This window comes from Dermacentor albipictus, chromosome 6, assembly GCF_038994185.2.
Source record: "Dermacentor albipictus isolate Rhodes 1998 colony chromosome 6, USDA_Dalb.pri_finalv2, whole genome shotgun sequence".
Classification (NCBI taxonomy): Eukaryota; Metazoa; Arthropoda; class Arachnida; order Ixodida; family Ixodidae; genus Dermacentor; species Dermacentor albipictus.
In genome coordinates, this window is record NC_091826.1 from 44,298,414 (window position 1) to 44,317,356 (window position 18,943).

The window sequence follows — 18,943 nt, forward strand, 5'->3', positions numbered from 1 at the left end:
ATGTGCAGTCATTGTTTGAATTCGTTCGTACCAAACAAGCGAAAGAAAGTGCATAAACGTACAACCTGGGTAACGCGAAAAATTATTCATTTGAAACGGAAACCTAAACGGGCTATAAGGTCTTCTCCCAATCCTATTATCATTAATGGTATCAAAAACGATTTCACACGTGCAATTCACGAGTCTAAGGACTTCTTTTTCACCACAACTTTGCCCAACTTTATGAATAATGAAACAAGAAAAGTTTTGGATTACTTGAGCGATGCTGATAGGCACATGACGCAGGTTTCGGTTGATGGCATCTCTATTACAGATCCACAAGTCATCGCTGGGTATTTTATTACTTATTTTACTGGAGTGTTTTCAAAGGCAAGTACGACCGTGGATGTGCGTCAACCGGCATTTTTATCATGCCAGGTTGATTTTATTTCATATCACGGTGTAGTCGCAATGCTGTTAAATCTGAAATCAAAATTGACTTGTGGTCCTGATGGTTTGCCCAATATTTTTCTTCGTCGTTATGCCGAAACTATCGCTAAATTTCTTGTGATCTTGTTTCGATGTTCACTATTAAGTGCGAGGCTACCTGATGAATGGCAGACAGCTCAAGTTAAACCCGTCTATAAAAAACATCATCCCCCCCCTCCCCCTCCCCCACACACACTCCCCGGATATTTTTGATATCCTCGCCTTTCTGACTACACCCGAGAGAGAGAGAGAGAGAGAGAGAGAGAAAGAGAGAGAGAGAGGGTGACAGAATTAAGACCTAAGGGCCCCGGATGCCAGACGACCTATAGCTACGCCACTGGGGTCGGTGGAGGAAAAATAGACTTTCAGTGGGTAGAAATAACCAAATGGAGGTTATCCGATTGGTGGCTAAAATCAAGGCAAGAGTCACATTTCACCCTCCACTAAGTGCAAAATATATTACTAGTCACGGCTAGGTGGCGTGTGCCGCCGCCCGATTTAAGGGGTTCAGAATATATCCATCCATCCATCCATCATCAGCAAAGCTGCAGTCGCACGAGGCTTTTGCCCCGCTTCTCAAGTCTACGTGGAAGTTCTTTTGGTATCCCAACACTTGCCCTTGGTGCGGAGGGCGGCCATCTCTTGACCATATCACATGGTCGTGCCAGAGTCGGCCACAAGAAATCCAATCACCCCTTATAGGGCAAAACTCCAACAGTAGGCAGTGGGAGGTGTGGCTAGCCAGCACGGGGCGGGAGGACCGATTGGCCCTTCTCGACCCAGCCCGGCGTGCCGCGATCGCCAGTCGGGTCCTGGACTGAGGGACCCACCCACTGGACCTGAATGTGATTTTTTTTTTAAATAAAAGTTTTATACTACTACTACTACTTTTATTTATATAAACAACTACATAAATAAAGGAAGGGAAGGAAATTACTACATTAGGTCGTACGCGGACCGCATCTACACCTGGCACTTCGTTTCACGTATTGCGCTGCGCCAGATGTGCCTGCACCGTTTTCTGACCCTCTCGTGCCCCGGCGTCTTTTAAATATGGCATCCAAGGTTGCGTTAGTAGCGATGTCGCAGAATGAATGAATGAAACCACGTTTATTCCACATTAAAATTAAATTAAAATGCGCCGAGAGCGCTGCGGTGGAAAGGCAGGAGTTATTACTGCTAAAGATCGAAGGGCGAGGCTGCTTCTGATTTGTTAACGAATGTCCTGGATCGAGGCAGCTAAGCCTAGCTAAGCGGAGGCCGCATGACCCATATATGGCTGTCGCGGAGCCGATCGCCGACCGGTGGTGGCGCCAGGTCCTGGAAGAACAGCAGCAGTGCTCGCCAGAGCTAGATTGCATGGTCCGAAGGCGTGGGATCCGGAAGTCCGGAGAGACGAAGGCCAGGGTCCCCGCTTTATGATGGCCATGCAGCTGGGGCACGAAGCGTAGGTGGGATGTAGAGGGGGAACTCCCAACACGTGTTTGAGATCAGCACGACATTTGCACGTGGAACAGAACCCAGTTACGGTTGGCTAGCTACCACACCAGCTGAGAGAGCATATCCAACGGCAGACAAGCATGCGACCATGGTCGCATATACTTGGTCGCATGCTTGTCGCCGTACTGCCCACTTCACACGACGTACCACCCACTTCACAGCAGTGGGCAATCCACTCTCTATACCGTCGCTTCCCTCGAAGGTATTCACGCGGCGAGAGTCAGTCTTGCTTCGGAGAATTCAGACAGGCACCTTCCTTATACTCACTCGCGATGTCGGAGCTCGTCACCGTCCGATTGTATGTTGTGGCGGGGTTGGCGGGGTCGCCACGGGTTACTGCGACCTCTACTACGACCCTACGATTACGTTACGACACTGACAGCTCCTTGTTCCTTTTGGATGTTTATTGCATTTATTGGCTGCATAGAGGCTTCATCCGCTTTTTGCAGAAAATTCGCTGTTAAGGTTTTCGCGGAACGCGAACCCGTTCAACAGATTTCGAATTTTCCCGCGCTTTCGGTAGAAGCTTCGACCAGTTTCGTAGCTCGTCTCTCGGACTGCGAACCCCATACACTAACTACATCCCGTAATCCTATGCGCATGGAGGCATAAAGTTTCTCAATATAGTGAGAAACTCAATGCATTGAGGAATGTTAAAAAATTCATCCATGCCCATATAATCGATGCCTGCAAAGAGTTTTTGCGCTTGGCCAGTGGTCAGAGCGACGGTCTGCCCACATTAGATCAGGCGGCCGTGTGTGGTGGATGATAAGAATAGCATAGAATAATTAAGGCATAAGGCATCGCTTAGTACAAAATAGCGGCCCTGGAAGAACAGCAGCAGTGCTCACCAGAGTTTCTCACTGTAATGTAGTGAGCAGTAGTGAGAAACTCTATGCATGCCTGGGCGCTTCCTTCTCCAACAACTGGCGAGCGGCACTTACGGATGGACCCCAATGACTGCTTATCAGTGCAGCGCATTCTCTCCTTTTCCTACCTGTGCCTGGTTTGCTCGATAGGTAAGCAATAGAGCGTCATTCTGGCTTGGGCGTGGTTGCCATGTAGGAAACTCTATGGCCACGTCCACCCGATACAAAGGGTTGGCCACAATATCATCATCATCATCATCATCGCTGGATGTGACTGTGAATCGGGACCATGTCAATCTTCGTCAGGAGTCGGGCCGTCGGGCGTCGGTCAGGGCATCGGTTCTTTATTCTATGAGGGCATGCTATGCTAGCACAGAACACGTATATGATGCTACCAGTTGTTCTTTATTCAATGATGCTAGTAGCTAGTCAGACTGGAAGAGCGGACGGTCCGTGACTGCGTAATCGAAGAAGCCCACTGTGTTTGTGCATATGTGTTGTGCATATGTTATGCTGCTTAATTTAAGGAAATTCAACAACGTTGAAGGTGCAGCGTAGCGACGATGTCTTTGATGATTTCTACGTTGCTACCTGGTATCACCGACACTTGTTCGTCGTCAGCGAGGAAGGACTGTTGGCTCTGCGAAGAGGTGACGCAGTGGAATTTCTTCTTAAGCCCCTTCTGTCTTAAACTGGAGGAGGAAGAGGCCGGAAACTTGTGTCTGCGGACTTTGACCAACGCCTGGCGATACGATAACGATACGTTTGACGTAGTAAACGGCGTAGGTTACAGCACGACCTATGCTCTGGCGTGCCTTACCCGTCAGCACAGATGTATCAAAAGGCTGAGCCTTGGCCATCACGTGTTCGAATCTCGGGGGACTTCATCTCAAGTCGAAACCGTAGTCGAAGCACTAAGACCAGAGAGCGCCGTTGAGTGCATAGAGATTTCCGGAGGCGCAACCCGTTATTGGAATTCATTGCTGAATGCTGTCGGTAGCGTTGCCGCTTTAAGGAGCCTGCGTATCGAAGACGCTGTCATCGACAGTAGCCTGGTATGGAGGCTCGCCGAACTTTTTGCGGCAAATGGAGGACGTCTGCAGGAACTTGTCATTTCCGCAAGCGAGGCGGTCCCTGACATACCCAGGCAGCTGATTTGTGCCATCGACCAGTGTGAAGCCCTGACTGAGCTGTCACTTGATGGCCATCTGGCGTTAGAGGCTACCACTGCCTTGGAACGACTTCTCCAGTCAAATAAGTCCATCCAGAAGCTTTCTCTGCGAGACAGAAGACAAAACCAAGCCTTTTTAAGTGCGCTCTGCGGTGGGCTTAGCTTGAACTTCTCACCCACAGAGCTACAATATGAATGTGCCTCTTTGAACTTCGGAGAGCTGCTCAAGCTACTCATGTCCAGCCGAGTGCTGAAGCATCTGGTTTTGAGCGGCGACGAGTGCAAACCGGGAACGTTCGGAAAACATGACGGCATGTGGTTGAATAAGTTTTTGGCGCGTAATACCGAACTTCGCAGCTTGGCAGTTCGACACTGCACTTGGACGCTTGATGCTGCTGAAGAAGTTGCTGCCGGAATCTCACTTAATGGCTCCCTGGAGCGTTTTGACCTTTCTCAGTGTCACATGGACTTAAACACAGTGATGACATTGTGCAGTGGACTCGAAAGCAATGATACTTTGAAGCGGCTTATGTTTCATCCCGACGAGAAATTCTTGCATGCGCCGTAAGTATGAAAATTAATTGAAACTGTTAGAGCAAACGTAAACTGCTAGTAGTAGCAAACAATATTTATGAATGACAATTGTATGGCAGCATGAACGATCTTTGATGATCCGGCTAAATATATTCCCCAAAACTTAGCGTAACCGAATACTGACTTGCTGTGGCTGTTACGGGTTTTGGGATAGAGGTTTCATTCCAACGAACTTTAAGAAACTAAAGGAATGCTAACACATGTTTTCGGTTTGTGGAAGCTCTACCATGTGCGTCTTGCTTATAAACGATGGCACTTGGCAATTGCGAAGATTAATGAACTCAAGATATATTAATGTGACACCAAAGTTGGTGTGAAAATGCCGGGAATGGTGTCTTCAGCGTCATTGTGACATCATGACACAGCCAAATTTGCTGATTTGTGCCACTAAGGCTAGCTATGATGATGCAGCTTATAAGAAAAATAAACAAGAGTGCTGCTTGTGTTCTGCCTGAAATGGCGTGTGGTGGTATTAGTGATCACGGGAATGAAGCGAGCAAGTTTATTATGACATCGTGGCACGTCAACATCCTGCGTACCAACACTGAAAGTGGCTTATTTAAACTAGTATTATATCATTCTCTTCAGCTAGGTGACAACTAAACTAATTCTGTTCATTGAAAATTTAATTTCAGTACACTTGTATGTTGAGAATAATTTTTTTTAAAAAATGTGCGGCTCTAGAGTGGAGTAAATATCTTACGTTCTTCAGTGAGTTTTGTCAAGGCTTATAGGTTAAAAACGCCACACGAGAATTCCTTACAGGAGCATCGGATTCAAGAACCTCAACTATTTCATGCTTAGCATACCATACTCAGCCACTTAGAAAATATAGGCTTGATATAAAACATTGTGAAAAACACTGAAATAAGTGAGCCCCCTACTTGATGACATTGACATTGAGAGCAAACACCTAGCCGTCTACCTTCCAACTCGTCTCACAAGTCCAGTAAGAAGTGTTTCAAGATATATGCGGGGCATTTTGAATAGTATTTCTATCAGTGCTTTTGCTTTTGATACACCCTCTTTGTGTGCACAATTGTGTACGCAGCACCTTAAAGGGTTACTTGAGGTGCTTCAATGCACGGAACTATTTTCTCTGTGGTCCTAAGTTTTGGGCATTCGCACAAACAAATGATGTCAGAAGTGTAGTGCCAGTACTCCTTTATAGAGTCTGAACAGCACTGATAGTCACATGATACTGTAGCGACTGTCCATCCCTATACGTTGTCCCCACTTCTGGGAATCCGGTTACCTCGCCTTGCCTCCACGTGGGGTCATTGCACCTTGCTCTTTCTCCGAAGAGAGGTGGCTGCCTGACTGGGGTGCCACCACAGCCATTTGACACACTGTGGAGGTGGTTGGCCAGCAAAACTGTGTTGTCACCTGATCCCATAGGCCGGTGTGTCGTAGTCTTGAACTGGGTCCTGTGTAGCCTGAGAACGCCGCTGTTGTGCATATTGACGTCGCCGTTTCTTTCATCACTTATTGTATTCTCGCTGCTCTTTAGGCATCCTAACTTTGTGTGACTTGCTTTGGGCAGGAACTGCTGCGTCTTACCTAGCCCGAGCACGACGTTGCTGTGTATATTGATATTGCTGTTCCTGTCGCTGCTCATCGTGTTCACGCTGCTCTTTGGGAGTTCTAACTATGCGTGGCCTTGCTATAGCGCTATCAGAACACAAATACAGGCTACACATGCATGCGTAATTAATGCACAACTGGCATATCCTCGTTTTGGGTCCCCTTTAGTCGCCTTCCATCCTCACTGGTTTGGTGTTTACCAGGGTGTCTCATGCTGCTTGCTATCCCCCTATTAGTGTAGGCTTAGGCATTTCCGGTCCAGGTTTCACGCCTCGTTGTCCGTATGGGGCATGGTGAAAGCGGGCAAGGCTCGTAGAATGTTTTGCCTAAGCGCGCCTGTTGTTATCGCAGACAAAGGGCTGTTTGTCTCTGTGCTCTTGATGGCAGATATCAACTGCGCAAACAATGTGCTTAACTGCACATTAATTTCCTGTATTGGGCAAGGGGTCTTCTGGCTTCAGATGGAATTGTTCGACTGACTCATCATATAATGCTATGCATTAATATGTGATCTGATATAACCTTATGCCCGTAAGCTGTAGTTATGTGTGAAGTACATAGTTAGTTCATATAGAAAGGGTTGTAGAACAAAAATAAGAGCACTTTTGGCACACTTTATGGCCACACTTTTATGACTGCACTATTTGCATAGTTTCTTCAGTGTTGCCTGCTACATATGAAACAGAGTATTAATAAGTGACCCCTCTACCCTTGTTTTTCTTGCCCTAGCCGAGCACATGAGACCAAGCCATAAAACACCCACTGTGAAAAATTTTACGGAACTGCCCTCTGAACACTGTGTTCTGAACTATAGTGTTCATGGGGCTATGTTGGCTTATATGAAGCAGCCCTGAGTGACTCCTCCCTGGTTTTCAAAACTTATGCTAAAGCCAAGTAGTCAACCTTTTTCTATGGAAATATTAGTTCACTTCATTTGCCATGCCTACAGTGGGCAAAACAGAAGCGGGTATGTAGATTTGTAAAAAGATAAGACATGTGGACATGTGAGTAAAGCAGTCTAAGGGCATCACGAATGTTGGGAAAGATATCGGCTAGATGGGTAGCTCAGAATGACCACAGTGAGTCGTAATCACTCATTCATCCTGTAGCTAGACGTGGAGCCTTTTGTGCCGATATTCAAACTGTCACAGCTTGTCCTCTGTCACAAGAGTGCTCCACTGGCAGTAGAAGTACAATGAGATGGAAGGGTTGCTGAATTTTCACTATGTATAACTCTCGTGTGCAGTATTGTTCACTGTTACAAGGAACACGGGAGAGTTGAGTGCCTGGACAATTCACTCCTGTTGCAAGTGGACATTTGCTCAGCTTCATAGAAGACGGAAAGATGTGTGCGTGGTGGCGCTGGCACCTTTCTATACCCTCGTACAGTTAATTGATGCGACTTCAGCTGCAACATGCTGCTAGAGTGCCAGCAATGTGTGAGCCGCACTGTGCATGTTTAGCAGTTTGCTAGCGAAGAGGTTGGTGGCGCCCAACTTGAAGCAGCTAGTGATTTTTGCAAGGGCTCCCTGTGGTCAGCCTTAAAAGTCATGCCTTGCAAGATGCCCACCTTTGAGAGGGAGAGTGTTTATGCTTTAAAGGGACTGACAACCAATAGTCATGGCACCTTTCTTTTTTTTAATGCATTGGAAAGCTTACCGGTCAGAATGTCTAATCATGAATTGTCAACACAGAAAACGCTGTGGAATATTTTTTTATCAGAGTTTTTCTACCTGCATTGAGGATGTGATCATTCACAGGAAGCAGGCTGAAAGTAGTGATGGGTGAGCGCAATAGCGATTATACGCTGGCATTAGTGGCAGGCAGACTACAAGTGTGGCTATTACTGTGAGAAAGTATTATTTTATTTATCAAGTCAATGTTCCTGCGATTCATGTTTTCCGAAGTGTTAGTATTTCTGTGATGATAGGTCTGCGTTTTCATGGTTTCCTGTTGAACTGCTTTGGTATTTAACCAGTCAAAACAAAACCAATCGGATTGAAAACGAAACGGCGCTTTTATGTGGGATACGCAGTTCGGCGTGTTCCTGTAGCGATGCGTGCGCTTTTGATTTCTGAAGCATAGAGTAATGCGCAAGTGTATAATTATATAGCAACTGCAATTTTCAGCAATAATTATGTTGTACTTAATAACGGCCAACTTACACACAGTAATCTTGTAGACTACATCCAAAGCACCAAGATTTCAACGCCAGGCCTCTCCACTTGCTGGTTTTTGAGGCTTCCTTTGCCAATTTAAAATTGTAATTCCTACTTAAATTGCAAACAGTGTGCTGGGTTCTATCACTGTAGATCATGGTCATTTCATTTCCATTACCATCTCGCAACACATTCTGGCCAGTTGTCAGTCCCTTTAAAGATTCTATAGCAGTGCAACCAATATTTGCCCTTCATTACAAAATAGCGGTGGCACTCGCGTCCTGACATGTGTGGCTGGTCAAAAAAGTGCAACAATGCAGATATCTTTTCTTTACAGGATTGATTTGTCTGGAAAGCTGCTGGCTGCTGCATGCTTCACTCGTGTGGTCACAACTTGGCCCGAGGCATGTGTGCCGTATCTCGCAACAGCCCTGAAGGAACCTGCGCTGTGCCCGCCAGAGCTGCACATCAGCACCACCGGGTTTTCTGACACATCTTTTGCGCGGCTGTGTGCAGCTCTTGGCTCCAGCACCATAAAGCACCTCTCTGCGAAATTCTCCAACTGTGACTTCAATCCGGCGATGCAGTTGCGTGATGCAGTCATTGCCAACTGCTCCATCAGGACGCTTGCATTGCAGGAGGACAGCATCGCTACCGACGTGTGTTTTGCTGTGGCAGAAGCCCTAGAGAAAAACAGAACAGTGACCGAAATTTCCTTCAGCATCAACAACCTAAATGAGAGAAATGTAAAATATCTCTCGTCAGTGGCTACTGGCAGTGATGTCTTGGAAAAAGTGTCGCTAAACTGCATCACTGCAATACCGTTGTTTATAGACCACCTACGCAGCATTTCTTTTTCGCTGAAGCACAACGGTACACTAACAGGTTTTTACATCTTCGAAGAGAGACGCCGCATTGAATGTGTAGTTGCTGAAGTCAAGGACAGTGTAGATAAGAATCGGAGAAAGTGGAACTGCGCGCTTCAATTTGTTCTTGAACCTCGCATCAACAAGTGCTGGGCAGAGGCATTCGAGTCATTGCAAAAAAAGCCTTGTTTTCTCCCACGTGTTGCGGCTGCCGCAGGAAAGTCATTGGAAGATGCGTCGAGAATGATCAGATCGGCCGAGCGTTTCATTGCAAGAAACTACCTTTTAGTAACTGAAGTGGTGTCTCGAGGTGTTACTTGTCATACTCATCAGAGGACTCAGGTGGACAGCCTCAACAGCGACTGCTGGCTGGTCATTGGGCAGTATCTAAGCGTGTTCGACGTGCTTGACAAAGGGCCCATATTTGCAAATTTAGGCTCATAATACGGTTTTACGAATGTTTAGTCTAGTTGAATGAAAAATTCTGCGTACTAAGGAGTTTAACTTAACCGTCTACAGCTTTACTGTAGAGTGAAGAAAAAGAAGTGTAGGAGCAACCGTGTTCAGGCACATGATGAAAAAACAAAAGGCAATAGAAGACAAAGAGAATGACTATGCCGGTGTGTGGCGACTCGGTGCATCATGATTGGGCCTGTGTATGCACGTGACTAAGCCAATGAACGATGGTCTCGTGGTGCCCCGAAGGTGCGGTGTGCTACGATAGTGCCTAGTGTCTGCGTATGCCCAAAAAGGTGTGAAGAGGAGGTCGGGATGCGAGAGAAGCGACACGTGCACCACGAGCCAAGGAGATTGAATGCGGTGGACATCCTTGGAGGCCCCCAATGACCCGGAGCAAGTGAGAAGGCAGCCAAATGGACACTGCTAAGAAAGAGTTCCTAGGCCGCGCGCTGTTCTGGGACTACCAGGGGCCTGTTGTCGAGATTGAGGGTGCCTGTGCAAGTGACGAGTGCTTAGTGCCGAGCCTAGGCTTTCATGGGTGCCTGGGCAACCGCTAGGCAATGCTGACCCTAGCATGTGTCTTCCCCGCCTGCGGCGTTCCGTGCAACGCCCGCTGTCGCTGCCGCCCGATTTCGCCGCCTGCGTCGATACAGCTCACATGCCGACATGGAATATCGAGTCGCAGACACCTCCATCAGCCCTGCGGAGTTTGAAGCTGACTCACGCTGGGTCCGTGCCGTGAAAGCACACCGTGCAGCCGCGGCCCACCAGCCCGTCATCTCGCCACCGCCTGCCTCGCCACCATCCAAGACTGCCTGCACTACCACTCTCCGTTGTCACGCTCCCCTACCTTGCCTCCCAGCGGAGGACTTCAAGATCGTCTACAGACCGGGAGGAGGGCTTGACCTCCGCACAACCACTAATGGAGCCCTGCTCCAAATCCTTTGCACTTGTGCGACCATCGACTATGCCAGCACACGCACCGCCGACCGTGTACGGATAAATCCGTACAACAACTCCCTTACTGTCAGCACCCCATCTGAGCCGCGCGCTCGCCTCTACCTCCTGGTTTCAGAACTCCGCCTGGGTGCCATATCTTATCCCCTGCGTGCCTACATGGCCGCACCCGACAACGCCCTCCGCAGCATCATACACAATGCAGTAGACTCCCAAACCCAGGACGAGATCGTCCAAGACCTCCAGTCAATGAACGTGAACACCCCCTACGCCATCGCTGACGCGCGCCAGATGGGGCGCTCTCAATCCATCCTCATCACCTTCGTCGGCACTTCTACTCTTCCCTCCACCATCGCCTTCAACTGCGGGGTCTACCGCTGCCACCCCTTCCGCCCGAGAGCCGAGGCCTGCAGGAACTGCTGGGCTCCTGGCCACCGAGCGGATGTCTGCACCAAGCCCAAGTCCGCCCTCTGTCATTGTTGCGGCCAGGCCCACAAGCCAGTCGAGCCCCCGGTCTGCGTCCCGTGATGCATCCTGTGCAAGGGAGCCCACGTCACGGGCTCGCACTCGTGTGGGCTCCGGTTCGAGCGGAACGGCCCGTCATCGCCTCCGGCCATCTCCAAGCACCAGCCTCCCCCACCAGCGCCACCCACCGTGCCCATCCTCAAGACCTCTCGGCCTTCCCATCCCCACCGCCACTCTGTCTCCCGTGGTGCCCAGTCTGCCAACCGCCAACGCTCCGTCTCCTTCCCACCTCTGCCTAGATCCGAGGCGTCCACCGCCCCCACCACTACCACCACCACATCAACGGTAAGCTGGAAGCCGCAGCCTCACACGTCGGACCCCCAAACCGCGGCCCTTGAGGCCACTATCACTGCCCAGCAGCTCCAAATTCAGGAGCTGTCGCGCCAGCTGCAGGCCGCGCTAGTGCGTCTGTCCTCCCCCGCTCCTCCTCCTACTTCCCCAGCTCCCGCACCTCCACAGCTAGCGGAGGACGTCGCGACTAGGCATGGCCTGGACGCCACAACCGGCAGCCTGAAGGCCGCCCACAACGCTGCTTTTTAATTTGTTTTTCTTTTGGCCTTCTCATCAATAAAAGTTTTTCACCGGCACCCCCCCGCCTGCCACCTCATGCCGCTGCACCTGCCCGTCTTAGTTCATGTGGACTGACATACGTGAATGTGTTGAACCTTCTGTTTAGCGACTCGTGTGACAGACTTCGCTAGCAGTTGTGTAGAAGCTCATAGGACTTGAGGTACAGTCTTGGTTTGTCTAGCTTGTCTAACGAGCGTACTTTGTGCAGGAGTATGTTTTAGTTTGTCCTGTGTCATATTGTAAACACCCATGAGTATGCATTGAATGAGTTGCCTCACTGGGCCTCCTGTGTGTGTTCCTCAATGCACTGCACGTCGCCAAGCATGACAAATGTCTGCTGGTAGAACATTACACGCACCCCTGGATCTCTTCTAATGGTTATAGGGTCCTAGACAACTACATGCTTGAAGGAAGTTATTCAAACAAGTTTCTAAAAATAGGCAAACTTGGCAGCAGCAATCGTTGAGAAAGTTTCGTCATCTAAAATCAATTTCTTGCTTGCAAATCTCTGCTGATCTAGGTTTTTTTTTTTGCTGCATCTAAAGATAAACCATCGATAAAGTGCATGTTTCTCCCAAAAAGTGCTTGTGTGACGTGCTGCAAGTTCTCTCCCCCTTCCCCTATTATGGTGTAATCTGTGGGATTTTTACGAATTTAAAGTTCGCTAGTTAGCAGGTATGCATGATGGATTAGATTCTATCAAGTCATCTGGCCAGGGTCAATGCTTATGTGTCCGTGACATAGATAGCAGGTATGGTAATGTGTCAACCTGGTGCTTTTTGTCTGTAGTTTGAGAAAATGAATGTACATGTCCACATTTTCAGATTTGGAACCTTCATCTTTCTGTTACTGAACTGTTCATGTGTTGATGGTGAATAACTACAAGATTTAAGGTAGATGCTTGGTTTAAGACTAAATAGCTATGTAGTGAAGACCAGTGTGTTGCAGCCGTACTGCCATCCTTCCACCTGAAGGAGAGCTCTGTGTTTGACCCTAGACTGGTACATGAGAACACCGCTGTGCACAGTTATTCAATTGCTTTAGAGCTGCAATAACATAAAAAGTACTACAAAAAAAAGTGAGACAAGCACAGTCATTCCTTCCATGATAAGAACTTCTGGTAGCTTAATCTGTGATTTCTGAAACTGCAGCAGGAATGTCAACGTTTTCTTATGACTTAACCAAGCAGCCATTCTGCCAGCCGCTTTCTTGGGTGCTTGTTTTTTTAGTTCCGCTCAGAAAAATTGCATTCTGGTTCCGCTCCGGAACTGAAAAAAAGAAAACAAAAATGTTGAAACGGTTTATAACTGTATTTGTTTGCGTGCGCAAGTCTTCGAAGTAACTATAGATACAATAGTATTTTTTTTCAATAAGTGAATTACACATCCTGAGATCGGGCTCAGCGCCTAGGCACTGCGCATGATTACTTCATTCGACCGTCCGAATCCAGCAGAGGCCACTCCCTCACACTGCAATAGAGTGTAGTAGTAGAAGGTTGAGTGGGACGAGTGGCTGGGGCGCATCGTGGCGGATGTTTGATCGCAGTGCCGCGCATAGTGTGGCGGCGCTGCGATCGAACTGGAGTGGGCCGCATCAAGGCTGCACCATTGGAAAATGCTGACGATACTTCTCAGAAGGGTCATTCGTACTACCTCGCTCGCTGGTACATGCGTTCAGACCGCTCTAACGGTCTTCATAATTGCATACGGCATGTATTTATGCCTTGGGAATAAATGCCTTTCTTTCATTTTATTTCTCGTAATGCCGCTCGGTGATTACGCGGGCATTGCAGATGCAGTGTCGGCTTTTATTCTATAGATACAATGTCTTATACAATGTTATTGTACGCGGTTTCTTTTGGAGAACAAATATTTTTCGTGTTCTTCAAGCAGCATATGTCTCGCATGTATTTTTACGCATATAGTTTTCCATCAGTAGGTCTTGAGAAACGCAGATGGAAAAGAGTGTAAACTTTCTGCTTACCGCTTCAAACAAACAAAACACATCTTCCCCATCCGATGCTCTGTACTTAGATTTATGGGAGGCATTCTTGTAGAAGAGAAAGAAAAAACTGCAGTGGAACATTCCATTCATGTTTCTGTCTTCCTCGTGTAACAGGATCGACTAATTGGTACGGGTTCTTGCGGTCGAACCTCGAGCGCTGAAAACAGTTTTAGGTAGCCATTATATCTGCTATTCTTTGGCCTGTAAGCCCATGCTTAACAAAAAGAAAAGAAAGAAGAAAACGGCACGGTAGCTAAAGCGGCTACACAGTGGATATGGCGTTGCGCTGCTAAACTTGAGCTCACGGGTTCAAACCAGGTCGCGGAATTTGATGGGAACAAAATGGAACTTCTGTTTAGGTGCATATTAAAGAACCCCAGGTGGTTAGAACTGAACAGCGTGCCTCATTATCATATTGCCAGACATAAAACACCAGAATTTGCTTAATTAAAGTAAAGAATAAATAAGGAAAGTATCCTTCAATGGACTGAGCACACTAATTACGTATCCCTAAGTTTATCAAAAGCTCTTGGAGCACTTCCCGGTGTCGTGGCATTCTTCCAGTGCACATTAAAAAACATATATGTTTCATTATTTCAATCACACATTGCAGATTGTCATCTTGCTTGGGGCACGGCATCACCAACTAACATGAATAGAATTGTGAGCCTGCAAAAGAAAGCGATTCGTGTCATTGCAGACGAAGAGTACTGCACACACTCCAAACCGCTTTTTATTCGGTTAAAAATTCTGCCCGTCAATGTGATGCTGCCGCACATTATTGTTTCTTTATTCACCACTAAAACCACGTTTCGTACTAACTTCCTTATCAAAATATCAACGCTCAAGAAACACGTACCGGCAGCTAACACTCGACAATTAGAAAAGTGGTGTCTTCCCAAAACTCGAACTAATTACAGTCAACAAATGTTAAAGTATATAATACCTTACACCCTGAACGATAATGCAACCTTAATTGATGGCCCCGCAATAAATAAAAGTGCATTAATTGAATACTTTTTAAACAGTATTGCTTAATTAGCAACAGATTTATATCATGTAGTTTACATTCGGCGTTGTGCATTCTTTTGTGTGGATTAGTTTAGAATGATTTTGCAGGCATTGTATAAATTCACTTTTTTTTTCTCTCTCTCACTCTCCGTTTTTGTAAAAGTTCATTCTTCATAAAAAATTTAAACTTGATGTGTGCACTTGAATGGTGAGTGTATATATGCCATGTGCGTGTGTATATATAGATGTATATGTAGGTGTACATATATGTGTATATAATAGGGGCATATGCGCGCCACTTCTATGGGTGTTTGTGTGTGTACATGTGAATATAACATGTCAGTGTACAATACAGTTTTGCATTGGTGTATGTATATGTAATATTTTTTTTCTCGATCTTCACAGCTTGGTGCGAACAGTTTCTTTCTTTTTTTCTGTTTGTTTCTCGTGTTGCTTTTTTTTTTCTTGTACGGGTGTACGACATACACTGCTGTTTTGCCGCTGTTGCCACTGCCTGTAGGGCTCCACGCCTTGTCAAGCTGCTCAATGAGCAGCTTTTTGTCTAGGGTCCATTTTTCCTTGAGGAAAATAAAACTGATTCTGATCTGTGTACCTTGGCTTTCTTCTAGGGATGTAGATGAAAGAAATTCTTGAGTCTCATTTCTAAGAAAAACGTGTTACGCTTATGTTATTTTTCATACCTAAATGTAATGCCATTCCCAACTGTACATCCGCTCAACTAAGCAGCCTCTGTATTACGAACGGCTGCTTTCATGTTATCCAGCGCACTACCATAAGGACAAATAATGAAGCAGTTAAAGGAACGGCATACCTCACATATGTAGACCTGCTGTGTTCGTTGAAGATAAGTGTGGTACCACATGGGGCACCCAGTTTTAACAGGTTGCAGACATGGTGAGACTGTCAATAAAATGTTTTCCTTGCCTGAATGAAGTTAGCAGAGTTACAGGCTGCCCAAAAATGGGGCATTTATATTGAATGACAGCTAGGAACTTGTTCAGCAGAACCGATTAGTGCGTGTGCGTTAATTGTCCGGGAACTGGTGTGCCTCTGCGCAACAGCCACGTGTGCCTCCGGTAGCACAGTACTACGGAATAAGAGTCCTCACCAGCATCGGCCCCACACTTTCGAGACTTCAAAAGTGCTGTTATGTGTTACATCCGTACGGAAATGGCTATCCGATAATTTTTAATTGTGAATTCAGAAGTCGAATACGATCTGAATAGCAAATACCATTCGATTAACTATATGTTTTTACCTCATTTCGCCTGTTGGCACGTTGGAGGCGATCGCCATAGAAGCTACGGAGATTACATTGGTAAAGATTTCCCGGTATCCCTGATTCAGTCTGCTTACTTAGGCAATGATATTACTTCCTTCTAGCACCCTCTCCATCCTCACCATGTACATCACAAACAGCAGTGTGGCTAGAGGGCATCCCTGCCTCGGTCCCTTGTTGATATCAACTTTCTCCTCGCTCCTCGTCCCTTCCCATATTCAATACAAACGGTATTTTCTAGGCGAGTCTCTCTCAAACGCTGTAGACAATCATCGCCTAAGCCTTCCCCTTCCAGAATATCCCACAAAATGTTGCGGTCTACATTGTCATATGCTCCTGTAATGTCTAAAAAGGCCGCATATAACAGTCTGCTTCCTACTCTTGATATTTAGATACACTGAGTAAGAGCAAATAAGTTATCATCCAAACGCCTACCTATTCTGAAGCCATTCTGAAGTTCTCCCAAAATGCCATTATTCTCTGCCCATGCTTGCAGCTTTAGTTTGATTGCCTGCATTGCTGTATGTTACCGATGTAATGGTCAACGCGTTCTATACGAGTGAATTCTACTTTGTCGCCGGCTGTCTGGTATTCGTTTATCTTTCAAAGTTTTTTCAACTGCTTTCACCAGAGCTTCCTTACTGTTTGGTCCTAGTTTATTAATCAGCCTAACGGGAACCTTGTCTAGTCCTGCGGCTGTGCGCTTAGAAATTTTCTCTTCAGCTTTCTTCCAGTTTAAACTTGTCAGCACCAGCTCCTTTTTCATTTCGTTCTCTTTCATGCTCTTTTTTTTTTCTTCAAATATAACCTTGTCATTGCCTTGGACAGATTCAGCTGTTACTTTTCGGATGTAATTTAATGCCGTGTCCCCTTCCAGTTTGTTTCCATCTTCGTGTAGGATATGTTGTTGAATTGTTGACTTCTTGCCTAATAATTTTTCTTTCCTTTATTATACTCCTCAGGGCCAAGGGCATCGCAGAGGGGGAGTGGCAAATACAAAAAGAATGAAGACAAATACAGGTGGTTACATGAATGTTTAAATGGCCCTTGTACTATATACAATATTAGTTAAGGTTTCACGGAACTGTTCATAATTAGGAAGGCCTACAACTTCAGCGGGAAGATAGTTCCAGTCACGTGAGGTTTACGGCAGGAACGACTGAGAGAAACTTTTGGTTATTATTATTATTATACTATTATTAATAAATATTATTATTATTAAGTTACCATATAATGAATATTATTTTAGGTAAGAAATCAACTAAATATTTGGGTGTGCTGCTGTCGGGCAACTGTTCTTGGAATGTGCATGTGGATTATATGGTTGCCAAGGCCCCGCAGTAGCATTAAATTATATTCAGAGATTCAAAATGTGCAAATTAAAACCTTAGAAGCACAGTGTACCTAACATGTATAAGACCTTTCTTGGAATATGCCTGTACTCTGTGTGACCCATGACGAACATGTCTGATCAATAAACTAGAAAAAAATTCAGAACAGAGCAGCTAGGTTCATTTTGGGTAGGTACGGTAGGAACTGTAGTTGCACTGAAATTAAAAAGAGAGATGAATTGGGAATCGCTTTCGTCATGCCGAAAAAAAATTGGGGTTAAAACTTTTATACCAAGTATTTAATAACAAAGCTGGCATTGATAGTGAAAGTTACTTAAAACAGCCAAATTATATATCCGGACGGACTGACCACAAGTACAAAATTAGGGAATACCAGCCAGGATTAGAACCTGCATGAAAATTCTTTTGTAAAAACTATCGCTCAATGGAATCGACTGACGTCTGAGCAAGTGTGCAGTATGAATGAAGATGTTTTTTTTTTTTTTTTCAAAATTGTAACCCCCCCTGCTGTAGCGCCTTTGGGCAAAGCGGGGAAATATATGAAGAAAAAAAATGAATAAAGGGGGGAAGGGAAGGCTTCGCATGCATTTGTGATTAATGCACTACGGGCACATCCTCTTGTATATGGTCCCTTTTAGTGACCTTCTATCCTCACTGGTTGGGTCTTTACCAGGGTGTCCCGTACTGCTTGCTATCTCCCTTTTCTCCCTTTTAGTATAGTCTTGGGCATTTCTGGCCTAGGTTTAAAGCCTCCATTCTATGTCTGGGGAATGGTGAGAGCGGATAATTGGCTCGTAGAATGTTTTGCCTAGGCGCGCCTATTGTTATTGCGGACAAAGGGCCGTTTGTCTCTGTACTCCAGATGGCAGCTATCAACTGCGCACGCAATGTGCTTAAACTGCGCATTCTTGTCCTGTATTGAAAAAGGGGGTTTTCTGGCTTCACATGTCATTTTTTGACCAACTAACCATATAATGCTACGCATTAATATGCATCCACATAACCTTATGGCCAGAAGCAGTAGTTGTAATGTTAGTTATTTCGTATAGAAAGGGTTGTAGAACAAAAACAAGTTCACCACGAAATACGCCAAGTGACTGCACATTTATTACCACACTATTTGCATAGCTCCTGCAGTGGTGCCTGCTACCTACGAAATGGAGTACTAATATCTGTCCCTCTCCTCTTGTTTGTCTAGGTCTAGCTGAGCTAGCACATAAGACTGAGACTTAAAATACCTACTGCAAGAAAGGTAATGAAAGTGCCATCTGAACATCCTGTTCTGGACTATGGTTTTCATGGGACTATGTTGTAAATACGAAACAGCCCCGAGTGACTCCTCCTGGGTTTCCAAAACTGATGCTGAAGCCCAGTAGTCGACCTTTTTCTAGGAAACAATTAGTTCACTTTTTTTTTGCCATGCCTCCAACAGGCATAATGGAAATGGTTGTAAAAGACAGGACATGTTAGTAAAGCAGTTTAAGGTCTTTGCAAATATAGGGAAAGATGATGGCTAGACGTGGAGCCTTTTGTGCAAATATTCAAGCTGCCACA

General features: G+C 46.0%; 1 protein-coding gene across 1 annotated transcript; it reads left to right on the plus strand.

The window, feature by feature from the left end:
* The first annotated feature begins 3,084 nt into the window (after positions 1–3,084).
* LOC135895737 (NLR family CARD domain-containing protein 3-like) lies at positions 3,085–12,002 on the plus strand. The gene is made up of 2 exons (XM_065423884.2): positions 3,085–4,572; positions 8,683–12,002. The coding sequence occupies exons 1-2, from the start codon at positions 3,401–3,403 to the stop codon at positions 9,653–9,655; spliced, it is 2,145 nt and encodes a 714-aa protein (XP_065279956.1). The 5' UTR covers positions 3,085–3,400; the 3' UTR covers positions 9,656–12,002.
* Positions 12,003–18,943: the final 6,941 nt, after the last annotated feature.